Source organism: Eptesicus fuscus, chromosome 13, assembly GCF_027574615.1.
Source record: "Eptesicus fuscus isolate TK198812 chromosome 13, DD_ASM_mEF_20220401, whole genome shotgun sequence".
Classification (NCBI taxonomy): domain Eukaryota; kingdom Metazoa; phylum Chordata; class Mammalia; order Chiroptera; family Vespertilionidae; genus Eptesicus; species Eptesicus fuscus.
In genome coordinates, this window is record NC_072485.1 from 23952146 (window position 1) to 23972228 (window position 20083).

General features: G+C 38.9%; 1 protein-coding gene across 1 annotated transcript in view; it reads right to left on the reverse strand.

Moving 5' to 3' along the window:
* Positions 1–358: 358 nt before the first annotated feature.
* The window catches only part of DEUP1 (deuterosome assembly protein 1), an 85386-nt gene continuing 65661 nt past the window's right edge, over positions 359–20083 (reverse strand). Inside the window, exons 12-14 of the mRNA XM_054724952.1 lie at positions 12826–13022; positions 7099–7213; positions 359–1271 (exon numbers count right to left, since the gene is read on the reverse strand). Coding sequence (XP_054580927.1) covers positions 1095–1271; positions 7099–7213; positions 12826–13022 — 489 coding nt within the window. The 3' untranslated portion in view covers positions 359–1094. The remainder of the gene's footprint in view (positions 1272–7098; positions 7214–12825; positions 13023–20083) is intronic.

Sequence of the window (20083 nt, forward strand, 5' to 3'; positions counted from 1 at the left end):
GCTTGTTTTGGGTTGAAATGAACAATGCTATGAGAAGGCTTTTTGCAGAGATCAAGAGCTATACAAATCCATATGGTCGAGTCCCCTGAAGTGATCAGGGCTCTGCAGTTTTCACACAACAATGACACCTGTTATCTAAAGACATCTTGACTTACTTTTCAGTACATTGAGGCTTAATTTCTTTCAAGAGAAAAAAAACACGCCACTATAAAAGCTATGGGACTTACCTGGAGGAACTACATAGGGGTTTTTTCATCTTTATATAAATGTCATTTTTAAAGAAAGAATAATGGGTTATCATGAGCGCATATTTGTAATGTGAATTTTATTGTTCAGTACCATGCTATTACTGCTCTATAAAGATTTGACATTTGTGTTTCAAGTCCATAGAATTTTGCATTCTTTTATTAAAAATAGGTATTACAACAACAATGCTTTATATTTTCTTTATCTTGTTCATGTCCATGAAGTAACAATATTGACAAGAAAGCATTAATATTTGGCACACATATTGCAGGGGTGTGGACAGCACATTCCATTGTGTTGAAACAGAGACATTACAAAGATGAGTGCAGAAACAGTAAAGATAGGTTTTTTTCTTCCTAATAGAGGTTTTAGGATGTTTATATACCTCAAAATACTTAATATTTTTCATTTTCAAAAATCCTTGAGTTTTCAAACTAGTCCAACTGGGCTGCACTTGACTCATTTACAGTTGGAATAAATATAATGCCGCCCTTTCCCTCCTTCTTGGTGGTTACAGAGGAAGTGGGTTTTCAGTGTACATGATTCAAGTGGGAATAAAACTGCACATTTAATTCCAAAATATCCCTAGACTGGAAAAAAAGTGCTCTTTTGGAGTAGTGATGTTTATTTTATAGTAATTCTATAGCCAAACAATTTATTATGTTAATGCAGATATACAGATAGCGTGATCGAACAAAATACTTACTATTTTCTAGCTGCCTTACAGAAATGATTTACTCAAGAAAACAGAACAAAATTTCTCAGTTTCATTAATCAGCTTCGTAAATATTTTGCCAGAGCTTTTTTTGTTGTTGGGATGGGGGAACAAATAAAAAAAGTTTGAAAGCTCATATGTGTCTATTTTGTTTTAGCTTGGTGTATTTATTGAGAGTAAATTCTGTATGTCTTTGCAGTTCATCAATATGTGTATTTAGAAGTTTTTCAAGTTCTTTTGCTCGCTTCTCTTCCTCCATGAGGAAATGCTGCGTGGCCAGGGAAGCTGGGAAAGATGTGTCTGGGGGAGACTAAAGGAAGAAAGACAAGTTAGCTGAGGAGCACAAAGCCTTTTAAATCTTCATACTTCCAGGCATTCTTCAGCCCTGACATATTGTCAAACACTGCAACCCTTAATGAAAGAACATACCTTAAGCCGAATTTCCTCTACCAGTGTAATGCAGTCCCTAATGACATCGGCAAGGAGCTAAAACATCACAGCTCTGTTATATAAAAAATCTCTAGAAGTGAATATTACAGTGTCCAACTGCAGGTGCAGAGAGAACACAATTACCATGAAACTTACCTAAACCATACTCCACTAATTTGCAAAACCAGTGATTTTCATCTGAAGATAGGCAACCCTAAAAAGGCTGAAATAAGATTCTAGTAGCATGGGACGAAGAAAGCTTATATAGGCAAATAATTAAGAATGACTTTAAAGGGGGGCTAACTGCTGCTAGGGAGTTAGTTAGGTGAGGAGGGCAGAAGAGTGGCTTCTAAGCGGGTTGGGCCATATGCTGGGAGGGATCTTGTTTGTCCAATTACAGCTGAGAAAGCCTCAGTGATGAGTGCCCAGTTCCATCCTTCACGTGCTAAGGAAGTGCGCATTTAACTGTTTGTGGCCTCTTTAGTGCTTACTTTTATCCCCTATCACACACACAATATCTGTGGCTGAGGAATAAAGGGTAATATTAGGTAATTTTATAGTGGCTCATTAAAAACAATTTTTCAAAAGTTAATTAAAAAATAAATTGGGGGAATTTGTATTTAAACGTTCTAGTTCTGTGGTCAACTTTTGTTTTATTAGGAAGAATGGGACTTTATAAAGGGTTTGGAGAGTCAGCAGGTTGAATGCAGGTGTGGGAGGGGTGGGGGGAGGGGTTAGTTCACAAGTCTGGCCTCCGCCAAAGTGTATGGGTCTGGGCAGATGATAGTGAAGTACCACCATCTTATCTGAGAAGTGGCTGCAGCTGTAGCTGCTGGGCCAGACACAGTATCTTTACTGCAATAGAATGTCACAGCCTTGGGTACGTGGCATGCTGCTGTTCATCTGGCAAATGCATCCTTTTAATAATAAGGAGCAGGGCCAGCAGCAGTTAGCACTCACATGGCCTAGCCTAGACAACAGTGCACGTCCTGAAGCATACGCACTCCATCTTGTCTCCGTAACCTCCATTTTGTAAGAACTGCTGTTTAAAATTGTCCACTGAACACAGATGGCCCTTTGTTCTGTTAGTTCCAGGGAGTAACCTTGCTGTTCCTGGCTTCTGTAAGCACGCTTGCTCGAATAATAGGGAAAATAGGCTCAATTATCTGGTCCTGCAAGCCACTCTGCTGACATAAGGGTCTGGTCCGTCCCTGGTTCCTGCCATGCTAGGTGTCGTTTAGTTATCTGAGTTGTGCTGTGTACAAGGTTTCAAGCTTCCTGCAAAATATCTACTGAGCACACTGCCCCCATCCCAGTACATGGGGCTCTTTGTAAAGCCTGCAAAAGGTCCAGAAGCCCCATATTTAGGAGACAAAGAAACCGGGAGGGTATAAAGGGAATGCTTCCTCCATGTTACTTTGTTCAGACTTTGGAGGCAACTCTTCTGAGACTGCGGGTGTAATAAAGACTCCAAATTTGGCTTATTGACTAAGGTGTCCTCTGTTCAGCTATCTGATTTTTAATAAAATAGTCCATATTTTTGCCCCACTATTGTGTTATGTTAATGATGCTGTCACAGTAAATTCTGAAGGATCCTGGGCCACCTGAACATTCCAAGGTCTACAGACTATAAGACATCAATCATATTTTAACACTAGAGGCCCGATACACGAAGATTCGTGCAAGAATGAGCCTTCCTTCCCCTGGCTGCCGGCACCGCCTTTGCTCCAGCTGGAACCACCTTTCCATCTTCCCATGCTGCCCAGAGCTGCTGGGGCGGCGCAGAATGCCTGCCCCTGGCCACTCAGTGCCTGCTTATGCAAATTAACCCACCATCTTTGTTGGGTTAATTTGCATACACACTACTGATTGGCTGGTGGGCGTCATGAAGGTACAGTCAATTTGCATCTTTCTCTTTTATTAGTGTAGATTACCATCATGCTGAGACCTGATGAACAAGAAGTGGTAAGGATGTAGAAGGCTTGGCAAGACACACAGACTCCAGAGAGTGAAAGACAAACCTCATAAGCAATTCAGGGGATTCACATGGTGTTTTCAGGTGTCCAGTGATATGGAGCATAGCTACATATCTCCTCTTAAGCACAAACTAATGGGCCTTGAATTCTTATCACTACGAAAGAAGCACAAGGAGCAGGGAATCTAGATGGGTGAGGAGATGGTGTGTATCAGTTAAGTCCTTGAGACCAATTGCAGCATCAAGGAAAGTAGTTTATAGCACTAACCAGATATTATGACCATCCAGAATCTTGGAGAAGCTATGCCTGGAAGGAACGAACAACATGGAAAGGATGCTGAAGGCTCCCCTTCACCAGGTGTTGCATCTACCCTGCAGCACTGGGGGCGTTGACTGCTAATAGCTCACAGCTGGCCACTTCTCTGGAGACCTGCCCTCCACTGCACTGGAGCCTCCTGCCTCATTGCAATCCCTCCTTCAGTGCATTCCCTCTCAGAGGCAAGCCTGATTGACACAGGGCACAAAACACCAGACTTCTTGTCCTCCCGGGGAATCAACTCTGTTGTGTAATCCATGCTCCAAGCTCCTGGTGAGATCAGGCTAGACCCGTGGTCAGCAAACTGCGGCTTGCAAACCACATGCGGCTCTTTGGCCCCTTGAGTGTGGCTCTTCCACAAAATACCACGGCCTGGGTGAGTCTATTTTGAAGAAGTGGCATTAGAAGAAGTTTAAGTTTAAAAAATTTGGCTCTCAAAAGAAATTTCAATCGTTGTACTGTTGATATTTGGCTCTGTTGACTAATGAGTTTGCCGACCACTGGGCTAGACCAATCTTAACTGAGACCTCATTCTTTTTTAGCTTTCCTTCCCTCCCCTCGTCTACTTCCCTCCCTCTTCTGCTGAGAGTACTCTCTCAGTAAATCACTTTCACAAGAATCTCCACCTCAGATTCTAGGGAACCTGACTGACCACAGGCAGACAACGTCCTAGATTCTCGCTTGAGTGGACTAGGTGACATCATGCCATATATTGAGAAAAGAAAACAGTAAAAAGAGCCCATTAAGGATAAAGTCTTATTTATTTGTGATTCCCCAGGTTCTAGCACAGATTCTGAATTTTGAATTAATATATGAATGAAAAAAAAAAGCATTCTATTTTGAATAAAGCTGAGCTAGAGGTGACTACTAGATTATCAAGTAGACAGTGGATATATCAGTCCAGATCTCAGAAGGTAGGTCTGGATCAGAGATATACATTTGGAAATTATAATGATTAAAGCCATGAGTCTGGTTGAAATCATCCAAGATATGCAAATAAAGGAAGTTAAAAAACAGAATCCTGGGGAACACTTCATTTCAGGCACCCACTCCCATGGTCATGTTCTGGACATTGAAAACTGCATTGTTTACTAATCAATATTTTATGCAAACCACATATTATCCTTCTGGCTTACTTAGTCTATAGCAAATACCACTATGGTGCAATATTGGAAACTTTCCCTTTGCAACTGACAATGAAAGAAGGGTGCTGGAAATACCAGTTTTACTATTCAACATTTACCCAAGGTCCTGATCAGTACAATAAGGCAAGAAAAAGAAAAAAAGTATAAAGATTTGAAAGTAGGAAAACAAACTGTCATTATTTTGATTCCAAAAACAAATAAATTAGAAAGAATCTCCAGGCCTGGATTACATGTATAAGTTCAAGTGAGTATTTCCATGGGGAAAAAGATTGAGAATCCTACCTTGCACCATATGCAAAAATTAATTCCAGGTGTAGATCTAAATATGAAAAGTAAAGAGCTAAAGCTTCCAGAAGGAAACACAGGATAATATTTTTATTACTTTGGGACAGGCAAAATTTTTAAATGGAACACTTAAAAATATTAACTATAAAGAAAAAGATTCATAAGTTTGCATTAAAATTAAGAACTGTGCTCATCAAAAAATACCATTAAACAAAGGAAAAACAAACAAATGGGATAACATCAAACTAAAAAAGCTTCTGCACAGCAAAAGAAACCATTATCAAAATGGAAGAACATATTCACCAATTTTACATCAGATAAGGGGTTAATTTCCAAAATATATAAAGAACTCAGACAACTTAGCAAAAGGAAGACAAAAATGGGCAAAGAACCTGAATAGACACTTCTCCAAGGAGGACATACAGATGACCAATAGACTTATGAAAAATGCTTAATGTCACTAATCATCAGAGAGATTGCAAAGTAAAACTACAGTGAGGTATCACCTCACACCTGCCAGAATGGCTACCATCAACAAATCAACAAATGACAAGTGCTGGCAAGGATGTGGAGAAGAGGGAACCCTAGTACACTGCTGGTGGGAATGCAGACTGGTGCAGCCACTGTGGAAAACAGCATGGAGTTTCCTCAAAAAGTTAAATATGGGACTGCCATTTGACCAGTGAACCCACTTCTAGGAATATATCCTAAGAATCCCAAAACACGAATCACAAAAAATATATCTACCTCTATGTTTATAGCAGCATTATTTACATAGCTAAGATCTGGAAACAACCCAAGTGCCCATCAGTAGATTAATGGATAAAAAAAGGTGTGGCACATTTACATAATGGAATATATGGGTCTATAAAAAAGAAGGATCTCTTACCCTTTGCAACAGCATTGATGGACCTGGAGATTATTATGCTAAGTGAAATAAGCCAGCCAGAGAAAGACAAATATCACATGATCTTACTTATTTGTGGAATCTAATGGAAAAAATAAACTAATGAACAAAATAGGTCCAGCCCAGCCCTCGAGGCTCAGTGGTTGAGCATCCACCTATGAAACAGGTCATGGTTTGATTCCTGGTCAGGGCACGTGTCCAGGTTGAGGCATGCAGGAGGCAGCCGATGAATGATTCTCTTTCATCATTGCTGTTTCTCTCTCTCTCTCCCTTCCTCTCTGAAATCAATAATATATATTTTTAAAAACACACCAAAAAACATATTAAAAAACAAAAACCCAAAGAAACCCAAAGTAGGTCCAGAGGCATGGATGCATGGAACAGACTGACATATCTCGAGGGGGAGGGGGAGAGATTAACCAAAAAATTTATATGCATATATGCACAGCCCATGGACATAGGCAACAGTGAGTGAAGCAAAGAACATACCATTTATATAAAATTTACAAATGGCCACAACTAACTAATTATATTACAAGTCAGAATAATGGTTATCTTGGGAGCAATTTGAAGGAGTGACTGGAGGGGGACCAGGCGGGCGTTCTGGAGTGCTATGGCTGTCCTATTTATTATCTGGGTGGTAGCTACAGTGATGTCCCTTTCATGATAATTCATCAAGCTGTCCAGTTCTGATTTGTGCATGTTTCTGTATGCATGTCAGAGCAATAGAAAAGATTTTTAAACAGACACAAAAGATCACCTGTAGCTCTTTAAAATATAGAGATCCTTGAGGACTCATGGAATGTTCAGGGGTGAAGTCACAGTAATATTCTGGCCTGCACTAGAGGTGAATAACCATTGATTGACATATTTCATGGAACGTTATGGCTCTCTTTTCCTTTTGTAGATAGGCATGGTCAAACCACTCAAGCAGCAACACCTTTTGAACAACTGGAAACAACCCAAGTGCCCATCAGTAGATTAATGGATATTACATAATGGAATACACATCAGTATATCGGTATCAGTGTAAGCGTAATCACCCTTTAAAGAAAAAAAAATCCAGCGCCTGCAACTCACCAGTGGGAATACTTCTTCATCACTAACCAAAGGACTTGTCATCTCTTTAATTTGAAACGGCAAAGGTGGCAATGGAGGCGTTGCACTTCTATTTGGCTCGCAGTCTGGGCTAAGACTGAAAAAACAAGGACTGGTTGTCATTGTTGCTACCAAGGACACTTGTTTGTTTATGTAGCTAAGGGTTTTAACTTCTCTGATGTCTAACTGGAGGAAAATACACCAAATGTTTGGGCTTGTGATCTGGGTATTTCTTTGATAAAAAGGCGAAGTGATTGAGCAAACAAAACAAAACTTATAGACCGAGACAACAGTATGGTGGTTACCAGAGGGAAAAGGGGATCTGGGCGGGTAGAAAAGGATACAGGAGGGATAAATAATGATGAAAGACTTGACTTGGGGTGGCGAACACACAATATAATATACAGATGATGTATTATAGAACTGTACACCTGAAACTATATAATTTTGTTACCCCAATAAATTCAATTAAAAAAAAAAAAAGAATTCCAAACTGGGAGCAGACAGAGGCAAAGTGAGATAAAGGCAATGAGTGAGGTGCGGAACTGGGGGACGGGGTGCCAAAGACGGGGACAGACCGAAAGAGTGTGAGCGACAGCAGATGGAAGGGAAGGGGCTGCCAAGATAAGGGCCCAGTACAAATAAAAACATAATTAAGGGCGATAAAAGTAAAAATATATGTAAAATATAAAAAGGTATTTCTTTGAAAAGAATTTGCCTAATGAATAATTCCTACTTCACTTAAAAGACTTAGAATGGTTAATAATGAAGCAGAAAACTTTGTACAATAATCGATAAAAATATTCTGTCATCCTTATTGCCTACATTGCTTTCCTCTCTGTTTTACTTTTGTATCTCTTTGCCACTTAATTAAATAACATGAAAACCAGTTTGAGAAAAATCTCAAAACAGCTAACAATACTGCCCTTGACAGTTCTAAATAGATAATTATTTTTTTCCCCTATTTTACTTAACCTCACTGGCTTTCTTAACAGAATTATACTTTTAAAAAATTCTAGAACAAGTCATTCTCATTCCTATAGGAATTAATACTTTAGAGCATCTTTTCAATTTAAATAATCTCCTAAGCTTCTCCACATTGTTGACCTTGAGCAGGTGCTTTTATCTGTTACTTTAATGTTTTTATGTATAAAAAAAGGTGTTTATGAGAATTGAATTCCACAAGTTGGATGAAAGGCTCAGTTCAGAATTTGCTGTTTGTGTTAAAATATACGGTAAAAAATGAGACTGAATAAAATACCAGTGAGGTTTTAAATATTGGTATGCTGGCTAAACAAATGAATAATAAAACAAACAAACAAACCAATTTACCCTAAAATTTTACCCAAAAAAGGTCTTAACAGTATGGGCTGTTTGGAACAAAATAAATATATTTCTGAGTGTTAATTCATGAAAATGGGGTTTAAAGTGAATAAAAATCACCAAAGACCATGAAAACATAAAAATACCCTCAATTTAAAATTATTTTCTTTTACTATTAATTCAATCTCTCCATAGGTATTGATGAACCATTTTTCAAAGCTTTCCTATTTTAATTTCACACAGTTCAAAAAATGTACATAATTTGTCCCTGTTCTCATCCAAAGACCATCTATACAGACTTGTTTCCTATTATGCAAACATTTTCAAAGCTATGCAAACAAACAGCAATAAAATTTAAGTGAGGCATCTGTAAATTAGTCCATAAAAACAAACACAACATGTGTTCCATTTTTACTTATCTTGAAATACATCTTTTTTAAAATTCATTCTCCCAAACCATAATTACCATGGAAACAAAACAACAAATGAAGCTGAAATAACATGGTTTAAGATGTGCACAATCAGATGAGACATCCCACAGTCAAACAGAATTATAACAATTGCAGAGTACATCTGCATAGAATCTTCAGCCAAACCATTGGACTGAGGCCACCATTTATACTTCAAAGCACAGTAGCAAAAGTGAGATAATTATAGAAGTCATTCAAGAAATCTCTCTCTCTGTAATCTCAATTATACAGAGATTTCTGGAAAAGTATTATTTGTCCTAAATTATCTAAATAATTATCTCAATTATCCATTTTCCTTTGGATGCAGAGGTACAGTTTGATGGTGTTAATGACTAAAATTGGCAGAGGAACATTCTTTTTATTGTAAGATCAATGAAATGCAGAGATTGAAAGGAAAGATTACATTATGAAGTAAAGTGCTTTTACTTTAAATCATCTTTATAACTGACAGGTTCTTCTTCTAGAATCCAGCTATTCAAATACTTCATAAAACCACCTGGCATAAAATGCTAAGTAGATCAATGTAATAGCCATCCTAAAAATTATTTCAATGATCGTTTCCACCGGCCCTCTTCACGGCCTCTGCCTGCGGCTGCCAGGAGGGCAGGATCTGATCGCTTTGTTGGGGAAAACTGGACCCGCTTGAGATTTGAGTCAACTCGTGGCACAGTTTTCAGAGCTGTCTGACTGCACATCCAGTCCTGGCCCTGCATCAGTGTTCCCCAGGCTACAGGATAATGTGCCCAGCATGGAGCAGGGGCCCTGCACAGCTACGCTGATTACCTGCTTCCCGCCTCACCTGCTGGCACTCCACACAACGCTCCCTATTCTATGGACTCCTCATTATTTCCTGGCCTAGAACGGCTCAGCCTGCTATGTTTTGCTTTTATGAGTAACACCGTGGCACAGAATTTTCTCACCTTGCTTCGCTTCTAAATGACTGTTTCTTGACAAGGGATCCTGTGAGAGTGGTTATGACAAGCCTGGTTATATGGGTTTTTAGTTTTAGAAGCTTTAATTAACTAGACTTGAAGCTATTTGAAGGGTTAATGTTTGTGGTTACTGAAATGTTTCCAGTACATAATTTCACTTGTAAGTATATATCTTAAATAGAGGTAAAACTCCACTTATTATAAAATTGACTTGCCATTAAAACTTGTTATATATTAATAGCTCTGGATACCATCCACGACTCCAAATTAGCTTACAAATTATTCTAAGCTTCAAACTCTAACTAAAAAAAAAAAAAAAAAATTAAAAATATTCAATACATCCTCACCCAATTCAATTACATTTTATTTATAAATGTTTCTAAAGTGCCAAATTACTGTGTTATCGAAAAGAAAATCCTTTGGGATATCCTAAAATGCTTCACGTTTTAAGTGGATGAGCATCATGCTAACAGGAGTGAAAAGCAACAATAAAACTTGAGCTGCCTGAGTACATCAAGGTTTATTTTCATACTGTATCATACACATCTTTTTAGTTAAAAGCAGAAAGTAGCTAAAAATTAGAGTACAGGCTTTCACATTTTGTGGAACATTATCTTCCTATATTTTTACCGAAAAGCCTTTTCCTTTCTCAACTAGTTTAATAAGACCTTTTTGCATCAGCCATTGATATGCAAATATAACTTATGAATTTTTGGATTTTTTTATGTCTAACAATTAGATATATAGCTTTTACTCTCTGACTTGGCTGAGCTGTGCTGTGAGGAAGAGAAAGAATACTTCATGTTTCACTTGCTAACTTTAATGGGTATGTGCTGTACAGTTCTCCACTGGTGAGTTCAGTGTCCTTGCATCTCAACAACTCTCCCCCCAGTGCCTTTTACATGGTGATAATTTATTTGGAACATTTGAAATGCTGTTTCTGTTAAAAACCAGGTCACTGGAGAACACTGAAATCAGACAAGGCATTAAAACAAATTTAATGAAACTTGCAGCAAACGAGAATGGCAGGACGCGGGCTTTGCAGCAGGCACGCTGGTCCACACTGCTTATTAAATCATCTCCTGCTGAGCACTTTACCTCTTAGGCTGCTTTCTAGGTCCCCCACTGCCTTGTTTTTGTCAGGACCTTTCGCACATTCTGTACTGCTCGACAAAGAGAAAAAAGGGGCAATCCAAACAATGGAAAACTTAAAAAAAAAAAAAAAGGCAGAGGACCTGTCTTTTTGTTTAACTAACAACACCTGGTACCTTCATCTAAGGCTTTCGAAGTTGTTTCCAACGAACAAGGTTAGGAAACAATGTCTGCACCTAATGGGTGCTCTGTACGGACCGATGACTAGCATCCCTGGGGAGACCCTTTATAATATCTCAGGGGCCTGCTTTTCTCTCACAGTGAGAAAGCTATAGACGTGGGTCATGATGAGACCCATGGAAAAATGAATCTACAGACTAGGGAAGCACTTTGTAAAGGGTCTACTCTATATGAGAGACTAGATTCTTCCACCCAAAGCAAGATGTGCCCATGTTAACTGGCCACCATAACTGAAAATCAGTCCTGTCTTGGGGGCGATGAGGCATGCCAGGTTCAGCTTTGTAACTAATTTACTGTAGCAGTCTACCCATTGCACTGTTATATTCTGAAAGCTTTTGACAACACAGAATCCTACCTAATAATAGACAAATATGCAAATTGACCATACCTCCAACACACCCACAAACCACGCCCACAAGCCACACCCACCATCCAATCAGAGCAAGCATGCAAATTAACCCAAACCAAGATGGCTACAGCCACAGAGAGCAAGGTTTCCTAGGTAACAGAGGAAGCCAAGCTTTCTGCCTGCCCTTGCCAGGCCTAAGCCTCCACTCAAGCTACAAAGTTTCAATTATAGAAGGTAAACAAATTCAAACAAATGGCGGCAGAATGGAGCTTGAGAGAGCAGGCCAGGGTTGCCGCTGGCAACAGGGGAAGCAAAGCTTTCCGCACACCCTGGCCGGGCTCTCCCGCTTAAGGCAACAAAGTTTCAATTATAACCCCAACACAAATGGCTGCCGGCTCGGAGGGAGCCCCAGGCTTGGCTCCGCTCCAGGCTACAAAGTTTCAATTGTAGAAGGAAAATAAATTCCAGATACCAGGACCTGCGCTTGGGTTGCCAGGGGGCGTGGCCGGCCTGCAAACCACCACAGGCCCCTCGCTCAGGCTGCCCCAGGCCCCAAGGGAACCCCCACCTGATCCGGGACACCCTTCAGGGCAAACCAGCTGGCCCCCACCCCTGTACCAGGCCTCTATCCTATCTAATAAAAGAGTAATATACAGATTGATCATCACTGCAACACACAATATAGCTGCCCCCATGTGGTCAAAGATCCTGCCCCCATGTGGACACAAGATGGCCACCACAAGATGGCCAGCAGGAGAGGGCAGTTGGGAGGCACCTGGCCTGCAGGGAGGGCAGTTGAGAAGGACCAGGCCTGCAAGGGAGGGCAGTTGGAGATGATCAGCCCTGCAGGAGAGGGCAGTTAAGGGTGACCAGGCCAGCAGAGGAGGGAAGTTGGGGGCAAACAGTCTGGCAGCAGAGTGGTTAGGGGGTGATCAGGCTGGCAGGCAGAAGCGGTTAGGGGCAATCAGGAAGGCAGGCAGGCAAGCAGTTGGGAGCCAGCAGTCCTGGATTGTGAGAGGGATGTCCGACTGCCCGTTTAAACGGGCAGTCGGACATCCCTTGAGGGGTCCCATAGTGGAGAGGGTACAGGCTGGGCTGAGGGAAAACCCCCCTCCGTGCACGAATTTCGTGCACCGGGCCTCTAGTTTCATATAAAACAATGTATCTACACTATTGTATTATCACTATACAATAAAATTTAAAATGAAAAGAAAATGTGTAAAGGTATGATTTGAATTGTTTAAAGATAAATTTCAATGCTATGTTCATACATTTATACCCTTATGTAATGGAGCCAGCATACCTATATTCATTTTTTTCCATTTTTTTTTGGTTTTGATAGGCATACTGCACCGGTTCTTCGTAGGTGCTGTGGTTAGCCCACACTGGCTTTCCACTGGCATGAAGTTTTGCAAGATCACTTCGGAGCCTTTCATTTTCATACTCCAGTTTGTTAATGGATGTGTACCTTGAATGTTCCCTGTTCACGCAGTCCATGCTCTAAGAAGAAAAGAAACCATCACTGAAAAAAGTGTTCCTCGTAAGTGATGCATGTTTTCTGTGCGTTTGGACCCCTGTGTTGGAAAGACCCTTTCATTTGAGTCAAGTGATGTGGCTCTATTCTGTGTCCCTCCTGAATGCCGTTTCCCACCCTCGCCTCCTCATGACACGGATACACAGTGACAGCTGCCGCTGAACACATTGCCATAAAAGCAATGCATATACTACGGCCCATGTTCCAATAGAGAAAAAGGCTCACCCATGCACCGCATTCTCTGTCTCTACAACAAGTTGGCTAGATTTAAGGGTTTTGTGTTTATAAGGTGTGCCTTCAAGTGTTGATTAATAATGAACATTAATAGTAATGTTCCATTATGAATTGAAACATAGATTCAATTTGAATTTTTTTCTGATTAAAGTAATACATGTCATTATAGAAAATCCTATATTGATTCCCCACTGTTGGGTGATGCAACAGGTTATATACGAAATCCGTACAGACCGGGGGTCTGACTCTGGACCACTCCACACCCATCACCTAACAGTTGAGATTGTGCAGTACCACACAGTGTTGAGCAATGTAGTTACATGATCAAGTTTTACTAACTGACATGGGCAACCCAATTTTAATATGTCTTCCTAAGAGAATAGGAAACATATTTAAATCACAACATGAGAGGTTTAGAACAAGAAAAGAAAAAGAAAAAAAAAAAGATTTCTGATGCTGTTTGAATTAAATGCTGTAAGAAGTTTCCTAGCCAGTGTCTTAACTTTTCTTCTCCCAAAGTTTAAAAAAAAACATTATATATTCTCACATAAACATGCTTTAAATGACTCTACATTGTCCTTTCTGTCCTGTGATTCGAATATCTGTAAATTGTGCAGTTGCTGATTAAACAATAGTTCTCTACCGTTGGAATATTTTAGCATAAAAAAACGTACCGTGTATGAGACATCTGTTCTGACGCTCCAAATTCCTATGGTTAAACGCCTGTAAGACTACAGATGAGTAGCATGGCTTAGAACTTTCATTTAGAAGTTTCTAAATTTAAGGCTTGCAGTGCATTTCATGGCATGACACCTTAGGTATTAAAATTCAGTACATATTAGGTATTCAAAATGTTTACCTATTTGTTTTGGTTTTTGTTTCAAAGGATAAGCCTTCCTACTACATTTTCTGTTTACTACCTAATGGATTAGAGCATCTTATAAATAGTTAGAAAGGTCTCACTTTTAAATGAAGGGAAACACTCCTGAGGGCAAACTCCCCCAAAACAATACAAAAGGGCGATAAGCTTACATGGCTTTTGGCTACAGTGCCCTTTGGGAAGGAAGGGCCATCAGAGGATTTCTCTGATTGTTAAGCCCTTGCCTGTAGTATGCCTCCACAGAGGTACAGCAGTGCAGATAAGAGAGTCATGTGAGTCTGCTTTAAGAGAGGAAGGATTGTGTGTTCTAAAATTAGAGTAAATTTGTGATAAATATAAAGGAGGCAGAGTCCTATAAAATGTTGCAATTCACAAGGAAAATATTCATCTGAGCAGATCTGGTTGGAGGAGGTCATGGAAAAGATTCAGCATGTTACTCCTAAAAAGGTATCTACTATTCAAAATGTATAATCCTTGATGCTCTGCTGCTCAATTATAATTTTCTTCAAGCGTTTTCTTATTAAATTAGATTTTATCTGTGACTCCTTTTGGCCCAGTGTTAAACTAATTAAGGATAATAATAATGATTTATTAAAAAGCCCACAATTTCTAAATGTACTATATTTAAACAAGTGTTGTGAGCATGGCCTGGAAGAACTACACAGCTAATGCATTTACTTGATTTATATTTAAAAGCATATTCTGCCCTGGCCAGTGTGGGTCAGAGGTTACAGCATCAGTTTGTGGGTCTTGGGTTCGAGTCCTGGTCAAGGGCACATACTTGGGTTGTAGGTTCTATCCCAGCCCCAGTTGGGGCATGTGCAGGGGGCAACCAATTGATGTGTTTCTCTCACATGGATGTCTCTCTCTCTCTTTCTCTTTCTCCCTTCCTCCCTCCCTCCTCTCCTTCTCCCTACTTCCCTCCCCCTTTCCCCCTCTCTTCCACTCTTTCTAAAAGCCAATGGAAAAATATCCTCAGGTGAGGATTAACAAAAAAGTAAAATAAATAAAACATATTCCATTGTCCTTGACAACAATGGTTTTTGACCTCTCTCATTTCATGTTTTTCTTAAATACTTCTCTGGCAATTTCAGGAATATATCCTTCACTAGATGGTTATCATGTGAAAATAGGCATTGCTTAAATTCTACCTCTGTATTTCTGATGTGTTATTTTATAAGCCCCTTATCTCAATTTCTTTTTTCTTCTTCAAAAATTTAGGATTCTACAGTTTTAATCCATTTCTTTATTCTTGAAATGGCAAAACCCCTGGTGCCTACACACTAGCATTAGGCCATTTGAAGTAACGAGGTGTCTGAATAATAGTATTTTGTATGCGCACTTATTTTAAATTCTCGTATGTTCAAAAATAGTAGTTAGGCTAACAAAGAATTTATACAGAACTGGCTTTTATCATATTTTATGGTTAGTATGCTGATTTTCAGGCTGCTTTAGATACTTCTGAGGGTTCTTATTTTTTATGCTATGATGTTATTTAGAAAATGTTATGGCTAGTGAAAAACAAATTAGTTTTAAAAATTACCCTAAATTCTGAGTTCTGATTAAATCTGGTTTTATGACACTTTCTTGAAAAGAGAGAAACTTTAATAACTATAAGTACAGGTCAAGTAAATATGGAATCACAGAAATTATCATGATAGACTTGATTCTTTGTCAGCTGCCCCGGAACAGAATAAAGCTAAACGCCTCCCTTTTCTCCATGCAGTTAAGTTTTTGCACAAATGCCAAGAATCTCACTGACACCTGAGGAAAACCCGCAGCCCGGGTGGTCTGTCCATCAGCCCAGCCTCCAGAGGAGAGGGGCTGTCGGCCCCAGCATGCACTGGGCAGTGCTGGCTCAGGCCTGCTGTTCTGCCCCCGTGAGCGCCTTTCTTAAGTCCTTTTCCTGAGCGTAAATTAGCAGGGACCTTCACAGTCGGTCGAGCGGGAAAGCTCCCGAAGCTCCAGCTATTTAGAAATAACTTACCTTAATATCAGTAACTTCACTTGTCTAGAAAGGAAAAGAAACTACTTTAATATTATCCAAATACCACATATTTTAAAAGACATAAATATGATGATGTACATATTTCTTTTCTTCTCTGATGTAAAATTTCAGCACCAATGATTTAATTCTGCATTTACTTGTTCAATTATTTCAGAAGATATTAACTAATAATCTAACAGTGGAATGAATTTAACACATAACAGATAGGAGTTTTCTTCATGACATCTTTAAACTGAGTGCTAAAAAAGTGACATAATAGATTGTGAACTCTTAAGAGCAAAGAATTCTACTAAACTCTTCTATAAAAACTTAGTAGACACTTGAGATTTTTCTCTTTGGGGAGTGGCCTGACTATTTCAGTTATCAAAGTCAATTATAAATCTTCACATACAAAGAAGACAGAGCAGGTATAAAATCAACCTCTTTTATGAATTATAGTCATACATAAAGTATGTACAACTAAACACTATTTTAATAAGTATCACACTGAGGGCCATACATCAATGGTATTCTATTTTATGATATCCAATTAACCAATCTTTAAACAAATTTATATTGTATATGTATGTGCTAAGTGCTACAGAGGTAATTAAATATGAAAAAGAGATCTTCCATTCATGGAGAATACAATAAAAATTGAGTAGCTTAAACTAACATGTATGAAAAAATAGTGAATAATATCAAGTATTACGTTGCACTGAGTAGGAACTCAAATGCTTTTTAATCAAGGAATAGCAACAACTATTTGTACTGAGATCATGTAGGAAGTGAGATAAAAATGAGGCTTTTCTGATCTCTTTAATGATATTAGCAATGGTTTCCATGGTAATTTATTCATGCTTCTTAGACTACAGGTGAGATTCATAAATCCACAAATATTTATTGAGCCCTACGCTATATCAAACCCTGTATGAAGTATTAAATATAATCCACTTCATTTCTAAAGAATTCTATGGCTGAAGAGACAAAAATACATATAAAAATAAATTTAAAAAAAGACAATTAAAAATATTTTACAGCTAAGAGTGCTAAAGAAAGTCAAAGAAAGGAGAAATAAATGGAGCCTAGACTGGTAGGAGAAAAATATATGGAAGAGTTAAAATTTAATCTAGGTTTGTAAATCCAAAAGCTATTACATTAAAATACTAATAAAAGAAATAATCCCATTGTGTGTCAGATTTAAGAAAACAGAGGGAGAGACCTAAATTGTACAAGCTGAGGAATAAGAAAGGAACATAAACACAGAATGTAGAAGAGATGAAAAGAATTATAGGATATTATTACCTTTGATACCAAGGAAACAAATTGGAATGGGTAAAGATTTCCTGGAAAAATGCAAATTACAAACAAAACAAAACAAAATAAAAAACCTAAGGAGAAGGGAAAATTGAATACAGCAAGTATCTTAAAAGAGAATGGAAAAGTAATTGAAGATTTACTGCATTGAAACTTCAATGTCCAGATGGTTTCACAGCTAAATTCTTTCTAACTTTTAAAGAATTGATATTTCTAATATTACTTAAACTCTTTTAATCCACTCATAAAGATGGAAAGCTCCCAATTTATATTATAAAGCCCACATAATGTTAAAACAAGTAGAAAAAAAGAGAACTATATACAAATATCATTTATATATACAGATCTTAATTTCTAAATAAAATATTACCACATAGAATCCAGTAATACTTCAAAATTATTCAAGTATAGCTTTTAAGGGTTGTATTTTGTCAACCCCTAGTACCTCAGAATATGACCTCATTTGGAAATAGGATCTTTACAGAGCTAATCAAGTGAAAATGATGTCATTAGGGTAAGGCCTAATCCAATATGACAGGTGTTCTATAAAGAAGGAAAATTTGGATACAGAGAAAGACATGCTAGGAGGGAAGATACAAAGATATCGAAACAGGACAGCCATGTGAAGACAGCGGACTGGAGAGATGCATCTGTAAGCCAAGGATTGCCAAGGATTGCTGGCAAATCACTAGAAGCTATAGCCAGGCCAGCAAAATCCTCTCTTCCAGGTTTCAGAGGAGCATGGTCCTGTGGACACCTTTGGATTTCTAGCTTCCAGAACTGTACAATAAGTTTGAAGCACCCAGTTTGCGGTACTTTGTTATGGCAGCCCTAGCCACTGAATCCAATGACCAACAATGTTTATTCCGGGAATGCAGAGGTGGATCAATATTAGGAAATATCTGCCAACCACAGTCTGTGACATATCAACAAATTAATGAACAAAAACCACATCTATACTAATAATAGAGGAATATGCAAATTGTCCGGGATGCCATCACAGTAACAGTAACGACCAGCAGGCTGCCTGGGGTGACAAGGCGGGCAGGGGTGTTAGTGAGGGACAACCAAATGACTGAACAGCAGGCTGTGTGGGGCGACCAGGCTGGCAGGGGTGTTAGTGAGGGATGACCAAATGACTGAACAGCAGGCTGCATGGGGTGACCAGGCCGGCAAGGGGGACAGTTGGGGGTGACCAGGCTGGTGGGGGTGGGGGGAGAATTGGGGGCGACCAGGCCAGCAGGGTGGCAGTTGGGGGCGACCAGGCCGGCAGAGGGGGCAGTTAGGGGTGATCAGGCCGGCAGGCACAGATGGTTAGGGGTGATCAGGCTAGCAGGGGGGGCAGTTAGGGGTGATCAGGCAGGCAGGCAGGTGAGCAGTTAGGAGCCAGCGGTCCCGGATTGGAGAGGGTGCAGGCTGGGCTGAGGTGACCCCCCCCCCCATGCACAAATTTCGTGCACCAGGCCTCTAGTGATGTCATATATACTGAAGAGGCATTTAATAAAAACTAGCAGCAAATCTTAACTCTAAGTTAAGGATAAGAATAGGAAGATATAATAAGAACCATAAATCAAGAACAAATATTATCTTAAACAGTAAAACACTAAAACAATTTCATCTAAAATCAGGAATTAGACTAATTTGTCAGTAATCACTATTATTATTATTTTTAAAAAATATATTTTTATTGATTTCAGAGAGGAAGGGAGAGGGAGAGGGAGGAAGGGAGGGAGGGAGGAGAGAGAGAGAGAGAGAGAAGAGAGAGAGAGAGAGAGAGAGAGAGAGGGAGAAATATCAATGATGAGAATCATTGATTGGTTGCCTCATGCACACCCCACACTGGGGATCGAGCCCGCAACCTAGGCATGTGCCCTGATTGGGAATCAAACCATGATCTCCTGGTTCATAGGTCAATGCTCAACCGCTGAGCCATGCCGTCTGGACAGTATTCACTATTATTTAATATCAATTTGCAATATGACAAAAATAACTGATGTGAACAATAGAAAAGAGATAAAACTTTTGTTGATACAATTGTATATATCTCAAAAAACTTAAGAATCTCAAGGAAAATGCCTACTAGAACTAACAGATAATTTGGCTTTTTATTTTTTTCTATATTAGCAATAAATTCTTATGTGTGGAAAAAAAATGTTGCACTTACAACAGTGACAAGATTTATAAAATACTGAGAAATAAATTTAAAATAAAGGCACAGAACCTATACAAAGAAAACTATAACATCTTATTGAAGAGCATAAAATAAGAAATGAAAAAATGGAAAGCCATGTCTATTCTTGGATGGGAAAATATACTATCATAAAAATACCAGTTCTTTCAACATTAATACATAAACTTAATTCCAAACGGAATCCAACAGGAAATTACCAGGAGAAACTAGATAAATTGAACTTCACATTGATATAAAAGTTTAAATTGGGTTTCTGTTTTCTGTCACATGCAAAATCACAATTCAAATGGATTAAAGACTTAGATGAAAAATGTAGATACTGTGTAGTCATTGGAAGAACCTTGTTATTCAAGGAAGGAAATTCAGAAGTTATAAACAAAAAGATAGACATGTGTGACAAATAAAAGTTTAAAACTTT